Below are 17,342 nucleotides of genomic sequence, written 5' to 3'. Positions count from 1 at the left end.
ACTAAGGCTATGAGAGATGCCGTAGTGGAGGGCTCCGGAAATTTCGACCACCTGGGGTTCTTTAACGTGCACTGACATCGCACAGCACACGGGCCTCGAATTTCTCCTCCAAAGAAATTCAATCGCCGCGGCCGGGTTCGAACCCGCGTCTTTCGGGATAGCAGCCGAGCACCGTAACCGCTAAGCCACCGCGGCGGCTCAATCCTTCAATGGACTGAAGTGTGTAGTCAGACCAAAAGTGCTGTTGGTGGCCCTAGTATGTTCACATTATTTTGGACCTAGTGTAGCACCTCACTTTGAAGATTAACTAGAGCTTCCTTTTTTTTTTCATGTGAGTATGGTGATGGTGGTTTTTGTTTGTAGTTGGGAATAAACCTCAGAAATTAACCTTGAGGAGTATAGTTGGCTGCAGCACGGTTAGTTGTGATCCGTCATCATATTTATGAGCTCAGCTACAAGACCATAGTTAGAGCATAGTTAGAGCAGTGGTGGTGATTTGTTTCTTAATTTTCTCTTGGAAGTTTTATGAAGGCAAGAAGTTGTGTTCATTTTCACTTCATACTGGGCAAGGGGCTTTTTGCCTCGTGTACACTTTTCAAGCATGTGGTTTCTGCACTTCACAAGCATCAAGTGTGTCAAGAGCACTGGCACGACCACTTTTTCATTTTACCTGCACCTGAATAAGAAGCTTGGCAAGCACTGCATTTGGAAAATGTGTTGTAAAGTTCACTTCAGTTAAAAGGTCACTTCTTGTCTTAAAATGTAAATCAGGTGTGCATGATTTGTTGTTTTTTTCAGCTTGAGCTTCTTCTAATATTGGAGTTGTCATTGTGTGTCACAGATCTGATTATTGCGAGCTGCTAAATTATGGCACTCCAGTCTGTAGGAATGGGGTGCCAATAACTTCGACAGCGCCTGAGTTGAGTGAGAGTGGAGCATCTGTACCTTTCACATTGTGTGTGCTCCTTTGATGTCTGAGAATTGTGCGAGAGAATATGGTGCAAAGTGCAACTGTGCTGATGGAGGATGCTGATAAAACATAACCTGACATTGAGGTGCACTGGTTTGAATTGGCTTTTTTTTGTTTGCTCATCTGTATTGCTTACCTGATGTCTTACGACCAGTCAGCCTTTGCCTTAAACAGTTTTTTGGCTGTGCGATGCATGTTTTTTTCTCGTGTAATTAAATGGAAAGAAAAACTCATTAGCAATCTTGGTGCTGGGTACTATTACAGAAGTGTGATATTGGACTGCAAGCATTGTAATTACTATAGTCACTATAAACTATCCTCTGTAACACGTGTTTATGCACAGACAGTGCAGTGTAGTAGAAGACATGCACAGTTACCTTTTCTTTTCACCTGCACCTGATTGAAAAACCTTGGCTTTTCATATTGTCTCAGTTGTATGATGAACATTGAAGAATTTAGTGCCGCCGCGGTGGCTCAGCGGTTATGGTCCTCGGCTGCTGACCCAAAAGACGCGGGTTCGATCCCGGCCGCGGTGGCTGGAATTTCTTTGGAGGAGAAATTCTAGAGGCCCGTGTACTGTGCGATGTCAGTGCACGTTAAAGAACCCCAGGTGGTCGAAATTTCCGGAGCCCTCCACTACGGCGTCTCTCATAGCCTCAGTCGCTTTGGGACGTTAAACCCCATAAACCAAACCAAACCAAACCGAAGAATTTAGTGGACAGATGAGCAAAATGTAATTTTTTAGAGAAGGTGTACAAATTTATTGAAAAATGACGAAGGTGGGTTAGGTGGTTGCTGCCTTCACTGAGTGCACTGTGGGCTTGGCTGACACAAGATAAGCAGATAGCAGTCACAGCTTCCTGACCATTTAGCCAGATTTTATAATTATTATTATTATTATTGATCTTATCCTCTTTCTTTCACTTACAGTCTAGGCTAATCCAGTTTGCAGGACGTGTTAAAGTGCAGTAGATAAAGTATTCATCAATAATTTATTGCCTTTTCCCACCTGATTCTGAAACTGATTTCTCCTCCTGCATCGGAGATTAGCGTGTGAAGCACCCATTCACGATTGCATACCTGTACCATGTAGTGGCGAGCTGTGAGTGGCAGAAATCTGTGCTGTCATTGATACCATGGGTAGCATATGCTTATGATATTTCATTTTCATGTGAATGTGGCCGGTGTGTTCTCAGCCCTCTTTCTTACTTTCTTAGTAAGACGGCATTAGTGCCTGGCCACACATTGGTGACTTGTACAAAGCAATGAAATATAAGAGTGCATTGTTTACGGTAACAATGACAGTGCCAGTATGCAAATTGTGAGTGGCTGTCTCCACACGCTTGTCTGTCCCTGGCACATTGTTGTGGGCAGGATTTATGGAACTCTGGGCACCCGGGAAAAGAAAATTGATCGACGAATATCTCTAGACCTATTGCGCTTTGCCTAGGTTCTGTGAGCAAGATTTGTCTGTAGTCAATAAAGTGTCCCAGTCTGCAGTAGTGACATGAAGTGTAAAACCAGTTGTTAAAAACAATTACCAGATTTGGTAATGCAGCAGGTAACTTTGACTGCTGTCTCCAAATCTTGTGTTCACTGAGCTCTGTGTACACCCAGTGAAGGCAGCATCCACCTGACCATAATCACTTTTTAATAAAGCTGTGTAAGGAAAATAAAAAAAAATCAAGAGGTAAGAATAGGATGTGGTTTGTTATCCAATGTCAAGATGAAGTGATGAGTGATGATGCAGATGTGCAGTAAAAAATACTGTGCAGTTGTATAATGTTAGATTCACCTACAATGCACTGAGGAAATGCTTTAAAACAGCAGAGAAGCATGTTGTACCTGTGCACTCCTGTCTTCTATTCTTGAATGGGTACTGTAGCTTGTGAATCTTCCAAGCATTGCTGTGATACAGCAGTGTTGGTGCCTCTTTATTTTGTCTTTGTGTCATACATTACGAAAGAATGTTCTCATCATTCCCTGCCTTGGTTTCTGCAGATAGGAGAGGCGCGTGCCTTGTACAACTTGGGCAATGTGTACCATGCCAAGGGCAAGCACATAGCCCGTGCCAGTCGACAAGAGCCTGGAGAGCTGCCATCTGACGTTCAGGACTGCCTGCGGAAGGCCATCGACTGCTATGAGTGAGCCCAGACCTTTAGCAGTTCCTTGCTAGGTACCAAGGACAGCAGGCCACTACCCTCGCAGGGTGGTTGCCCTTGGCAGCTGTCATGATATAGCTGTCATGATATGCTGATATTGTAGCACATTTTGACCAGATATTGATTACTCAGAACATTGCAGAAGGTTGTTAGTGCTTGATGTTGCGCTTGACAAAACTTCTTGATAGTTTCTTTTTTTAATATTGCATTTTGCTTTTCCTTGCAAGGGAGAACCTCAAGTTAATGGTGGCTCTGGGTGACCGATCAGCTCAAGGACGAGCCTACGGAAACTTGGGAAATACATATTACCTGCTTGGAAACTTCAAGAAGGCTATTGCCTACCACGAGCAGGTGCACAGTTTAAACTTTGTCCATGTCTGACGCTGCTTTTGAAACTTGTGGCGGGAGGCACTTTACGTTGCTGCAGGATTGTGCTGCTTGTGCTGTGCTCTTGTGATTTTGTGATGTTTCACTCGCGGTTTAGCTTGTTTTGAATTTTTCAGGACTTTTTAATGCGCAAGGGGGAGGAAGTAGCACAAATGTTTATCTCTGAGCAGACAAGAATAGGGGCTCATGAGAGGCTGTATAGGATACATGAATGTGAGAAGTTATGTCTTTGAAACCAAGGAAAGCCTATGGGAATGTCCCTATTGTTTTTGGTTGTGTAGGTCAAAGAATAAAATTTGGTAGTTACTTCAGGTAGAAAATAATTTTACGGAAATTAGAAAAAAGACAACTGCCACAAGTGGGATCTGAACCCATAACCTCCTCATGTCATGTGCAGTGCTCTACATATTGGCCTGTGTTTATTTCTTTTTCATTAAAACAACCATAAGAAAACGGGTACATCCCCCTCTGCTTTCCTTGATTTCGGAGAGAGTTGGTTTTCCTCGTTTGTGATTGTTTATCTGGCATTCTTTTATCCCTCACAAAAAAAAAATAAAATAATAATGTGTATGTTAGTAGCATTGCCAGGCTATGCCCATTCGTAAAAAAAATGCTTTACATAGAGAATGTTTCTTAACCAGTCTACAGTGGTCTGTAAAGTTTGATACAGTGTTAAAAGTGCTTCAGCAAATATGCCAGATTCTTCAAGGATACTACCGTCTGTCACCTTTCACCAGTGCAGTATTTTAATGGGAAATTATATTGTGCCTAATCTACACTTAGCAAGACCTGTGTAATGTGTCAGCTTTCCACAGCGGCTGTAATTAGAACTCAAATTTTGAATATTGTATTATGATCACCAGATTGTGAGTAAAATAAGGAAGAGTGAAACAAACATCTCCATCTTAAGAGAATGTGACCTTGTGATAATGTATTGTTGGCACATGCGCAGTTTCCTTTTCTTGGAAATGACTGTCATCGCTCTGAACATGCCCAGTGCGCTGAACACATTTGAAATTCACAGTTCATGATTCAGAATGAGTGGTAAGATATGCTGGTCACTCGGCAATGGCCCATTTCTTGGAAAACTTTAGTAAATAAAGTCCATAAGAGGTCCCCCAATAATTGGAAGTGAGAAAGGTTGTTCTGAATGCACAGTGAAACCTTGATATAGCCGAAATTCATAATACCCTATAAAATTTCGTCAGAATCGCTCACAGTAGGGCGAAATTTAGTCAGTGAAGGGACAGCAGTTTAGGTGATCCTTACTAGAGAAACTGAGAAACTGAAAGACATTTTCTTAGGTTTCAGCGGCATTTCGAAGGGGCTCCTAGCTCTTGTTTACCAATTCATTGAGTTCTTTGAATCGCATTTGACTTGGGCACATATTCTGGCACTTGCACTTAAGCCTTTTGTTACTCATCTGAGTGTACATTTTGTCTGCATTGCGGTGCGTGCCAGAACTTCCGGTGAGTGCAGGAGATGCTTTATGCATTGCATTGTTGTAATGTGCAAATGAGCATGGCTGCAAAAATCATTGAATGAAGGAATTAAGGTTGTAAATTTCTTGTCTTTAAAGACCTCCAACTCTGCACCAAAAATTGTTCTCTGCATTTTGTGTTATGTGAAGGTTATGTTTTATGTTGTATTGCTCTTCTTGTCCTGACATTGTAGAGGCTGAAGTTGGCAAAAGAATTTGGAGACAAGGCAGCACAAAGGAGAGCGAACAGCAACCTTGGAAACGCGCACATATTTCTAGGAGAGTTTGGTGTTGCAGCTGAGCATTACACGTAAGACAAAGAGAATCTGCTTTACTTCTCATCTTTGGTTGCGTGAATTGGGTGCATGACTTCCAAATGAAATTGTTTATTTATTATAGATCATGTGTGATCTTTTGATGAATAATTTCACTGATCTCACATATATGTTTCTAGATCTAACTAACACAATGTGGGAAGAGGTAGAGCAAGGGAAACGTCTCGTGTTAACAAAATTCTGGAGAATTATAAAAACACCAGAGGGCTTAAAAACTTCCTTTATATGCTCTTTTCTGTTCCTTGATGAATGCGGCCTGCATAAGTTAGAAATATGCCATTCGACTATGCCATTGACCCAGGCAGGACATTGTTAGTAACGTGCTAAAGGGGGGAGGGGGTGCTCTATCAAGAAATCTGAAGAGGTTTGTCTGGCTACAGCGTGAAACATGATTGAGAATTTGTTTTAGAAAATGCCCATTTGTCTCTTGTTATTAGCTTAAAAAAACAGCGCCGAATAGTGAAGGGCCATAAGGGTCAGGCATGCCGTATATACTCGTGTGATTTGGAAAAAGAAATGTCATCCAGAAGAATTGTTTCATCTGTGCATAATTTTGCCCTCGCGGTACGTTCTGCTGGGAGCAAACAAAAGATAAGTGTCTGCCGCACTCGTCACGACCACGGGCGCATCGTCCCGCACTTCGAATTCCATCTGGAGCTGCGAACATGCGGTGCCTCAGGTGTTCGCACCAGAAAGGGCAAAATGTTATGCTGCGCAAAGCTAGAATGGGGTGCACCCATGCCAACGGCGCGCTTCCTTGCGGCGGCATGGCACCCGTCAGGCTAGGCCACCGGCGGAATACGCACCGTCGATAGGCCTAGCGTGCTCGGCATCAAAGTCACAGTGAAAGGGCTTTGAATCTAGTCACAAGAAGAACTTGTTGGGCGAGTTGGTGCATACTGTTGTAGGTACGAATTGCGCACAAAAGACAAACAGCCGCCGCGGTGGCTCAGTGGTTACGGCGCTCGGCTGCTGTCCCGAAAGACGTGGGTTCGATCCCGGCTGCGGCGGCTGAATTTCTTTGGAGGAGAAATTCGAGGCCCGTGTACTGTGCGATGTCAGTGCATGTTAAAGAACCCCAGGTGGTCGAAATTTCCGGAGCCCTCCACTACAGCGTCTCTCATAGCCTTAGTCGCCTTGGGGAGTTAAACCCCATAAACCAAACCAAACCAAACTAAAGACAAACACAGGAAGAAACACTGAGTTTCTTCCTGTGTTTGTCTTTTGTGCGCAATTCGTACCTACAACAATCTAGTCACAGTTTATCGTAAAAGGTCTGTCCTTGTTACCAGTTTACCATCACACAATAACCTCACATTAAATTGAACTTATAATTGATTTCCATAAGGTCTTCAACAGTGAAGGGCAGGCCAGGCGAAGGCCACCTCATACTGATGGTCGCAGGTCGCACGCGTAGAGCACCACTCTGAGCCATAGGGAAAGGATCTTGATCTTAACATAGAAACGCTTGGCGTTTTGCCTGTAAACGGATCTCGCAACCTGTTTTACTCCGGGCTGTTGTTCTGAGCTGGTCATCAGGTGTGCGTTCTATCATCCATACTTTCAGTGCATTATGTATTTGAAGGATGCGCCGGGACGGTGCTAATTTGTCTTAAAAATGTGTGTTGCAGCTTTTAAAGGAGACACAAATCGGGGCTTCGCTATAATTGGAAAAATTTTAAGGAAAAATTTTGGTCCTGTGCAAGGGTTACACGCCTTCAAAATCATGAAAAAAGAAGTGTGGTGCTTACACGAGTATATACAGTATACAGGGTCTGAAAAGTTCTCTGCAATTTTATTTGTAGATTCGCAAGTACTATAAAAATGCTAGCTTTGCGCCTTGGGGGCATTCTGATGTTGACATCATGTGCATAAATTTGTGACTTATGATAATTTATTAGAACTTGTTAACTTTATTTTTGCAACTTGGGTATTTGTTATGAAAATTTGAGGGCAGCTGTGTTCAAGACAATCTTGTTGAAATTTAGGAAGCTTGTGTTCTGAGATATTTATTGCCTTAGTTGCCACTTCATCTATCTTATATCTTATTAAGGGTTTAATGCAGCTACAAAGGCATGAAGGCAAAGAAGTATCAGCACTGTGCCTTGGTCAAACAGGCATGCCATATTCAGCAATCTACATCTGTGCAGAGAAAGTGCGTGTGCGGCAACATTCATGCCACTCAAAGCACTAATAGCTGGAATAATGCGAATTCCTTTCATGAAATGGTTTTTGACATCTCGTTCACTTCGTTACTGTGACAGTGTTCTGCAGACACATCCGTAATTAATTGCAAGTTGAAAATAATAATTCTACTACGTCACACGGCGAGTATTTCTGATAGTAACCTCCTGCAAGCATAATCCATGTACATCTAAAATGAGTATTTGTGTGACTGAGTTTTTTTATGAAACTTTTTAAAGCTTAATTTTGAATATAGTAGTATTCTGCATATGTGCTACTACACTTTAAATTACTAGCTTTATAAAATAATTCGCAAATCTATACCCTATTGTGTGACTGTTGGGTATCATTTCACTGTTACATCCTGAGGGCCCTAGTGGGGGGGGATTTACCACAGTTCAATTGCAGGTGGAATAAAGCGGTGCCTTGTTGGCATCCTAATTTACCATAGTTTTTATATGTTTTCATTTGATGATTGAAGAAAAAGAATTTAGAAATATTTTTGTTCAGAAAGAGGAGGTCTGTTGTAAAAAAGTCGCAGGTCCAGCAGGATTGAACTGCTGTACTTACCTGCACAATGTGTTGGCAGTGATTGCAAGGTTTGAAACCTCATCTGCAACACCTCACAATGACTGGAATCTGCTAAGTTAGCAAAGACTGGTTGGTCAGTTCCCTATTGGCTCGGTGGAGCACAAAGTTTACTTTGTGCATTCCTTGTGAAGCTTGCGTTTTTTCATATCTGCACTTTCCCATTGCGACACAGTGAAAATACAGGTCCAGGGATTGTTTGCATAGCGTAAGGTTTAGTGTGCAGCTTACTGGTAAATTCATGCCATGCACCAGCTGTTTTTGTAGTGCCCTGCTAGATTCCTTACATAGCGCGAGGGTAGGTTACTACCATGCTCTAGATCCTAGAGGCCATGGTCAAAATAGCTGAAGTGGGGTATGCATTTGGCTGTAGACATGTGAGAACTGGTATCACTAAAGATATTGACAAAGCTCTGTTGGTGCATAGCTCAGCAGTGTGGCAAATTGTGCATAAAAATGAAATGGAAAGATAGAGGAGGTGTACTTGTGTGTGTGTCCCTTTCTCTGTCCTGTTTTTTATGGCTTGTTTAATACGTCTTGATGCAGCCTATTTGAGCAACTGAGCACTGAAAGCTATATCAGCCGTGTGCTGTTCTTTCCATCTGAAGAATTGGCAGCCACGCATTGAATTAGCAAAACATACAGTAGTTGAGATTGTGCCATGTCCTACTCTTGTAAAACAGCACAAACTACTCAGGACAAGCGCTATTCTTGTCCGTCGTAGTTCGCGCTGTTTTACAAGAATGCATTTGTACCAACTCGCCCAACTGAACATTTTATGCCTTAGTGTTTTCTTAAACTATCATAAGTACAGTTAAGCTCACATGTAGTGACCTCATTTGTAATGAACGCATGTATAAAAAGTGCTCAGTTATGAGGGGTTGCTGATAAGTCTTGAGAAAACCTATTATTTTACAACATTCTGGGCGAAATTTCAGCCTGCTAAGAACATATTTTTGATACTCTGTCAGCTACTGTAGTGGACAGCGTCAGTTCTTGTGAAATGGTGGGTTGCCACAGTGACAGTGAAACGGTGGGTTGCCAGATCCCAGGCAGGCCAGTTCAGCACAGAAGATGAAAAACGTCCTGGGAGGCCTGTGAATGCAACTTCTTGGGAAAATGTGTACGCAGTTCGCGAAATGGTTTTGGAGAAGAGAGGGGTATCAGCTAACTGCATAGCAGAGACCTGGCACATTTCACAAGAGCGTCCAGGTTGCATACAAACTGATGTTCTAGACATTACAAAAGTTTCGGCAAAGGGGATCCCCAATTGCCTCGCCGCTGACCAGAAGCATGAATTTGTGGCGACTTCTTAGGCCATTCGTTAGCATTTTTAGGCAGATGAAACACATTTTTGGGTAGGCTTCTTGCAAAGTATGAAATATGGTTCTGTTTGTTTGATTCAGAGACCGAAGAGCAGTCGGAGGAAGTGGGGACACCCGGGTTCGCCCTGACTAAAGAGAGAAAGAAAAGAATTCCTAACACAAAGGTCGCCCGCAAGGCGGTGGCGTCCATGTTTTGGTACAGGAATAGAGTTGTATTGGTAGATTATCCAGAACTGGGTGCCATGGTTACAGGAGCCTACTGTCTCTTCCAGAAAGTCAGGCGGGAGTTGGCCAAAAAATGTCAGGGAAAGCTGTCGAGAAAGATGTGCTGTTATTGCATGGCAGTGCTCCAGCGCACAAAGCCTCCATACCTGATCAGGAACCAGCCGATATCAAATTTCAGATGGTTCAATATCCATCTTTCTCACAGCGTTTAGGTCCTAGGGACTGTCATCTGTTTAAAGATCTCAAGAGACACTTGAAGGGCACACATTTTTGTTCCCGTGAAGATGTCATAGCTGCTGCAAAGGCGTGGTTTGATGCACAACCACACTTCATTTTCCTGGAGTACCTAAAGAAGTTGCAGGGCAGATGTCAAAAGTGTATTCACCTTCAAGGAGAAAGTGTTGAATAACTGAAAAGTTTCGCTCTTGTACCGGTAAATTTTCTGAGTAAAGCTCAAGACTTGTCAGCATCCCCTCGTACAAGGTACAAGTAAAGGCACTGGAAGCATCATAGTTTTCATATGGACTATGACATCATGTCTCAGGAGGAGCATGTGTTATGAGTGTTAAATGTGTTAGCCTAAATTAAGCAAGTGAATGAGCATTATAAGTAGGGCCATTGTGAGTGGGCTTGAATGCATTTCATATGTAGATGGCTTATTCTCTGCAGTGCCATGTGGAGTAGTGTTTTATTGTGAGCAGCTGCATTATAAGTGCTACCCTTGACAGGAAGACCTACCATTTGGCCAAGGAACTGGGCGATCGAGCTGTGGAAGCCCAGGCCTGCTATAGCTTGGGAAACACTTACACCTTACTACGTGACTTTGAACGGGCCATAGAGTTCCACCTGAGGCACCTTCAGATTGCCCAGGAACTCAGGGACCGAGTTGGTGAAGGGCGTGCATATTGGAGCCTGTGCAATGCACATTGTTCTTTGGGTGATCACAAAGAGGCTCTGCACTATGCCGTTCAGCATCTGCATGTTTCCCAAGAGGTAAGCAACTCTGAAACCTTTGCTTTGCCATTTTTCCTAAACCTAATGCATGTAGTGGATGCTTGTGATGAGTCATTGCAACCAGATAAAGGTATTGTAAAGATATGTGGCTTGTAGTTTTCAATTCGGCTGGACTGTTGTACTAGTCAGATCAAATACAATACTGTGATGTGCATTGAGAAAAAACAAAAACAAAAAACTCCGTGTTAGGTGAAGCCTAATGTTTTAGTGCTTTCTTTTCTTTTGTGTAGGCAGTGATAAAAAGCGAACAGAGCACAGGAGCAGTGCGCAAATGCACTTTCATCCATCAATCAGTGTCAGCTGATAGGTGAAACTTGATTTTGCATCATTGCCTTTATGTGAAAATGACAGAGGTGATTATGGTGCTTATATTAGCTCTTTTGATTGGTCTGTATTATGCGCCATTTCAAATGACTGGGCTTGTGAAGTACTGGCTTTAACACAGGCAGCTGTTATCTAAGAGGCAGCTTAGTTGGCTGGATATCTCATAGGAGTGAGAGGTTGGTCATTGCAGTGTACTACACCAGCTTGTGTGCTGTAGATGCCGTGCATCGTAGCTACTTTTGACAAGTGCAGATGCACGTCTTGGAAAAATTAGTAAGTTGTCTCCTTGTACAGCTGAGCTTTGAAAGTTGTCATGTTAGCAGGTAGATCATAAGTTGGTTTTTGTATTGTCACAGGCATTTTACTCAGATAGTTCACACTCCTAATGACTTGCAGTAAAATTTCATAGTCGTATTCGTGGAACACACAAACAATAGACCTTTTTCCTGATTATTATGCCACTTAGTGCTGTGGGCCCACCTAATGGCACAATAACCTATTTTGAGAGAAAGCAGGAAATAGAGGTGCAGTTACAGCATTTTATAATGGAGATGGTGCTGTTATGGTTCGCACAGTGACACCCTTTGCACCTGTCAAACACCAGCATGTGTATTTAGCTTTGTCTCTAACTGACAGCCAACAGTGCCATTAATTGGGCATTGGGCAGCATGGGGAAACCAACTTCATAGTTTGGAAAAGCCTCTACTAAAGGAGCTGAGAACTGCCTGTACACTTGGCAAGTTATCACATATAATGGGTAGACTGCACCACTTTGAACCAAATTATTGCGTCAGACCCAGTGTGTAGCACTCATAAACAGCATGCAAAAGTAAAGTATTCTTAACCACATCATTATGAGGAAATCATGGCGCTCAAAATGAAATTGTGATGAAAAATAAGAGGACAGAGGACAAGCGTTTGTCCTGCATAGTCTTGTCTCGTCAAGTTTTTGTTTCTTGCGCTGTGATCTCCTTTTGACAGTGGATCACCAACACGCCCAAACTCAATCCCTGCTCGCATAATTATTGTATAATACTGCAACTGTTATTGGAAGGGGCAAGGGGGTCAGCACTTGCCATGAACCATCCTGTAGCCAGCGCCGCGATTCAGAGTAGTGGGAGCCAGGTTGTCATGAGCAGTAGTACTGGCTGTGGGCTTGGGAAGGAGGGTGACTTTCAGAGGTGCAACTCAAAGAAAAACATAGGGAGTGAATTCAGGTTGAAAGAAACAGCAAAAGCTAAGTGTTTTACATTTAGTTTCTTCGTTCCTGTTGCACATTAAAGACTTTTTGGGGATGACATTGCACATAAGTAGACATTGAACTTTTTGGTTTTTATTGAAAATTTAACTGACTTTTTCGGTGTTTAAAGAACAGTTATTTTTTATTTATTTTTTCAGAAAATATTATATCTTACGAGTGAATTGCTCTTTTTTTGTTTGTTTGTTTTTTTTGGTGATGTAATGTGGTATTTGTGTGCAGTGAAAAGTCACTTAGAGTTGATCTTGGCATTTTTTGTCAGCCTGAGCATTTGATTTACCTCTAATTAATGCACAAATAGTCATTAATTTCTGGCAGAGCATTTAAAGCCGGGTAGCAGAAGGAAATGCTATCGTTTGTGAGCAAAAAAAAGTAACAAAAGGTAAATGATCGAACCTTTAAACAATAATGCAAGTGGAAGTTAATTTTTAAGAGTTGTGTTGCTGTGTCATCTGGGTTGTGTTAGCGGGAGTGAAAGGGCGGGGCATCACGTGGTCTGCGTGTTGGTGACAGCGATAGAACTGCTGCGTAACCGTCTTGGTAGCCAGAACATGGCACTTTTTTGCTACACATTGCATGGTTTCGTGTGTCCTCGCATGCAATGTAGACACCTGCCCAACGAAGTAACTGCCTTAAGTGGGCGATGGCAGTGAACAGTGCTGCGCTAGAAGACTATGTATAATGACAGGGTAGAGCCTCCCATTCTGAAAGAGGCGTGTAAGGCAATGTAGCAATACCTGAAAATGCGCAACTGTGCTGCTTAATATACACCATCTTACCATTCTCCTGGTTCCCGAACTTCGTTAATTTTCTGCTTTGACTGAGTGTGACTCCTACTCAGTATCCAGGTAGCTACAGCTACAGTGTGCTGACCTTTTTTAGTTAAAACCAAATTTTACAAATTCAGTTCGGCATACTTTAATATGTTTTTTTTTAACCTAAAAATCTAACCTCTACATATAAGATACTGAACAGTTTCTGATGTGTTTCTTGTGATTGACAAAGGGGTGGTTCAGGGCATTTTTGGGGTGTTGTAAGGGTGTCATGGAATGTACAAACAGCAGTGGAGATTCTGTAAGCAAAAACTGCAGAGGATGGGACACAGAAAAGAAGCGTATGGATTGATAGATTGTCTATGGAACGTTGTACCAACAAGCCTCCCAATGCACTCTCCTAGCAACAGAGAATTTAATCTTATGGTACATAAAAATGTGTTAGCATTTGAAAAATAGTCGCTGTTCTCGTTTTGACTGAAAAAGGTCCACATTTAACAGCAGTGGCCAGGTGTGGTTATGAGTGCATGAGCATGTAGCCTGGCTTCCAGGTCCAAATGGGTTTTTGCTGTAATGTATGGCAGTGCAATTTGACAGCTGCTCCCATGTTATGTTTACATTTGTGTGGAAGTATATGTGCACATTAGGTTCTGCTATTTCTGCTGCCTAGTGCTGGTGAAGAACTCCACTTTTTTATTCTTCCTGGTTGCTGTTAGCTGCATGAACAGTCTCTTGTGTTGAACAGCCTTTATTACTTTGCAAAGCATAATGGTTTCTATTCATTTGACAGCTTGGAGACAAAGTAGGCCAAGCAACAGCACAAATGAGCATTGCCGACCTGAAGCAAGTTCTTGAAGGTAGTACCTTTTTGTTAAGAACTGTTAAATGTTGGTGTTTTCTGCATTAAGGGCCCATTTGTAAATTGTTAGCACACCTGTAGAAGACTGTGATGCTTACCACTGGTGAACAATATTAAGCTGAGCATATAACTAGAAATGTTAGTTCGTCATTTCCTTTTTCATTTGTTTACATGATAAAGATGAATTTTGTTGTTTTTGGTGCTTATCTTAAAGTAATCTTATGCCTGGACAAATATGCTGTTGCCATTTGTAAGACCTATGCCGTTCAGTTTTATGATTACTAGTATGTATTATAAATGGGTCCCACTGTGGTTGTACCATTGAATGCTTATGAAGCTTTACATACAGCGTTGCCAACAGTTGAGGGTGCCAGGGCGAGAAGCTGACACCATGCAACTGCGAAAAATAACTGCAAAGCACGTGCACAGTCTTCGTTGGCAGTTTGTAGTCTACTGCAACTGTGGTGAAAGCAGGGGCACTGCTGAGCAGCTATGCTGTAATTGGCAGTGTTCCTATTCATGTGGCCATAGTCACTGTGGGCTACAAACTTTGGCAGAGACTCTGTGTGATACCAGCAATGAGGTTCATTGAAAAGACTAATCCAGGGTAAAGTCAGTTGTTAGGGCAGGTTTCCCTTATCATTGCAAGTGTTTGAAAGTGTCTGAAGACATGTTATGTTGCAGGTGATGCAAGTGAAGCTCAGAAAGGTGCCATGGATGATGTGAATAAACCACAAACAGCTTCCAAAGCTGAGGTAACCATTTTGTTTGAATCCTGTGCCAGAGTTGTCTAACTTTTGGCTTCATATCTGTTTTGTGACTCTTTGTAGAGCCGTGCTGTCCCAGCTGCTATGTTGCTCATTGTTACAAAATAAAAATGGGCAGGAATGCTGTTTATATTTTATCTTTTTGCGTGATTAAATGGGAAATAATTTGCAGCAGAAAGTTATAAAATGAGCAAAATGTTTAAATAAAACAGCATCTCTATATAAGCCTTATTAAAAGTACAGTCTACCATTTAATCACATTTGTACAGCGATACTGTTTTAAGGATTTGTTTTTCTTGTTTTGTTTTGCTGCCTACCCAGGCGTACAAGTGTTCCTATTTGTGCATTTTTCCCTGAACAGTGTTAGTGTCCTTTTCATCTTCTTCCTGTTTTCTGATATTTTGCATTTCTTGTTTGAGAATGCAAACCTATTAATGTGTCGTTTTGGCATGCTAATCATCCGTTTTTAAAATTGCCTGAGAAAATATTGGTTAGTTTGATTTCTAGGCTGTTAATCGAATGGAGCATTGATTTCAGGAAGAAAAGAGAGGAAAGTCAGTATGTATCTTCCAGTAGTTCTTATTTCTGGTTTGATATTTACACATTTTGTTGACTTACTTACACTTCTTTAGTGCCGGCCTCGAGGACCTAGGGCTCGAGCAACACATTGCCTCTTTTCCACACTGTGCAGGACAGGGAGCTGGCAAAGCAGGAAACGCCCACTGATGCTCAAAAACAGCAACGGTCTGGGAGTGACATGGACCAAGATGCCTTCTTTGAGCTGCTAAGCGAGTTCCAGAGCAAGCGTATGGATGACCAGCGTTGCTCCATCACACCGTTGGAAAACAAAGAGAATGTACTGCCCAATGGGTCTCCTCCGTACCCCAGCCCAACAAGCTCAGGTGTGCCAATTTTTCCAGCTTAGGTTGATAGTAGACTGAATTAAGGGGACTCTTAATATTTTTTTTACTAAATGCAGTCGAAGCTTGTTACAGTGAGCAAGTAAAAAAAATTGTAAAATGGTTCGATACAGCCATACCTCGGCGTCATGAGAGGTGGCTCATTCACACTCACAGTCACTCGCACTCACAGTCACAGTCACTCGCACTCACAGTCACTCGCACTCACATCCACTCACAACCACTCACTCACACTCACAGTCACGTCCACTCACTACCACTTGCTCACACTCATGACCACTCGAAATCGCAACCACTCACTCACACTCATGTCCATTCACGCTCATGTCCACTCACACTCACATGTCAAACCATTTACTCACGCTCATGTCCACTCACACTCATGTCCATTCACGCTCATGTCCACTCACACTCACATGTCAAACCATTTACTCACGCTCATGTCACTCACATTCACGTTCAGTCACTGTTTCCTTGTTTGCTGACGGGGGGATGAAAGATTTATCGTTTGCTGTCAGAAAGTGCAGGAGGTTCAAACAAGTTAACAATTTTGAATTGTCCGGAAAGGGGTCACAAAAGGGTAACTCATCCTCGTTGTCGCCATTGAATAAATAATGGCTTAATTGTAAATACAAAGCTGTTCTTTTCAGAATTGTGCTAATTATATAGAATCAAGCCGTTTCTAGCAACACTGAAATCATGGCGGCAGTAGTCTGGCTGCAGCCGCCTGTTTTTCGCTGTATGTCGTTTGGCACAGCAACAGTGCGTCGGCATCCCACTGCGCAGGTGCTTGCTGCGCGAAGTTTACCGTGAAAGTTCGCTTCATGTGGGTCGCTCTTTAAGGAATCGGATAAAGAAGATGGCTTTTGGGCTGAACTTATCACAATGGGGTTAGGGCAGGGATAGCTATTTGGTGGGTCAATTACAATGCAGCATGCTCTGCACCTTGGGTTGAGTCTATTATTGCATTTATTGTTTCAGGCGCTGAGGACAGTGCCAGTGTGCGGGATGAACTGCTGGACCTTATAGTAGGCATGCAAAGCAGACGCATGGACGAGCAACGCACCAGCCTGCCTCAGCTGCCAGGTCTGCGCCGTAACAACCATAACAACAACAGCCTCCACCACCATCACCGTATGTCTGTAGGATCGGTGCCCGAGGACGACTTCTTTGACATGATTGTACGATGCCAGGTGAGTGAACGTGTTTAGCGGGCACTGCCGAGCTTAAAGGACTATAGACACCTAATCTTAGTTTTCTTCTCTTAAATGATGCGTGCGAGATTAGAATACATGGATCACCATGTGGCATTTACCTACAAGGCTAAATTTATTATTGAATTTCTTCTCTCCTGCTGTTTCGGTTTCAGTTTCATCAACTGAACGATGGCTGTAATGTATAGTTGACCTTTAGGTCACGTGAGCCACAAAAAAACCTGCAATATAAATGCTGATATGTAGTTTTAACTCACTGCAACACTTAAACCAGCCTACTTCAAGAGCTGGAATGGCAGCAAACAAAGCATCAGCACTCACATTGGCAATTTTTTCGTGCTTCACGTGACCTAGAGGTCAACTACACATCACAGCCATCGTTCGGTTAATGAAACCGAACCCAAAAACATTGTCAAGAAGAAATTAAGTTATAAATTATTTAGCGGTCACAGGGGAATATCATGTGGGAATCTGTGTATACTGCGGGGATTAAATAGGGGAATAAGTACGTTTTCTCCACTTCACTGCAGCTTAAAGTTTAAACCACCGACTGCACC

The 17,342-nt window shown here is 42.5% G+C and overlaps 1 protein-coding gene across 1 annotated transcript in view; it reads left to right on the top strand.

Annotated features, from left to right (window-relative positions):
* Window positions 1–17,342, top strand: part of pins (G-protein-signaling modulator pins) — a 32,577-nt gene that overhangs the window by 4,991 nt on the left and 10,244 nt on the right. The window contains exons 4-11 of the mRNA XM_089582061.1: window positions 2,972–3,114; window positions 3,360–3,483; window positions 5,194–5,309; window positions 10,385–10,649; window positions 13,816–13,882; window positions 14,569–14,639; window positions 15,343–15,553; window positions 16,553–16,764. Coding sequence (XP_089438187.1) covers window positions 2,972–3,114; window positions 3,360–3,483; window positions 5,194–5,309; window positions 10,385–10,649; window positions 13,816–13,882; window positions 14,569–14,639; window positions 15,343–15,553; window positions 16,553–16,764 — 1,209 coding nt within the window. The remainder of the gene's footprint in view (window positions 1–2,971; window positions 3,115–3,359; window positions 3,484–5,193; window positions 5,310–10,384; window positions 10,650–13,815; window positions 13,883–14,568; window positions 14,640–15,342; window positions 15,554–16,552; window positions 16,765–17,342) is intronic.

Source organism: Amblyomma mixtum, chromosome 3 (assembly GCF_055824585.1).
Source record: "Amblyomma mixtum isolate Tamu chromosome 3, ASM5582458v1, whole genome shotgun sequence".
Lineage (NCBI taxonomy): Eukaryota > Metazoa > Arthropoda > Arachnida > Ixodida > Ixodidae > Amblyomma > Amblyomma mixtum.
This window is presented reverse-complemented; position numbering and strand designations above follow the sequence as displayed.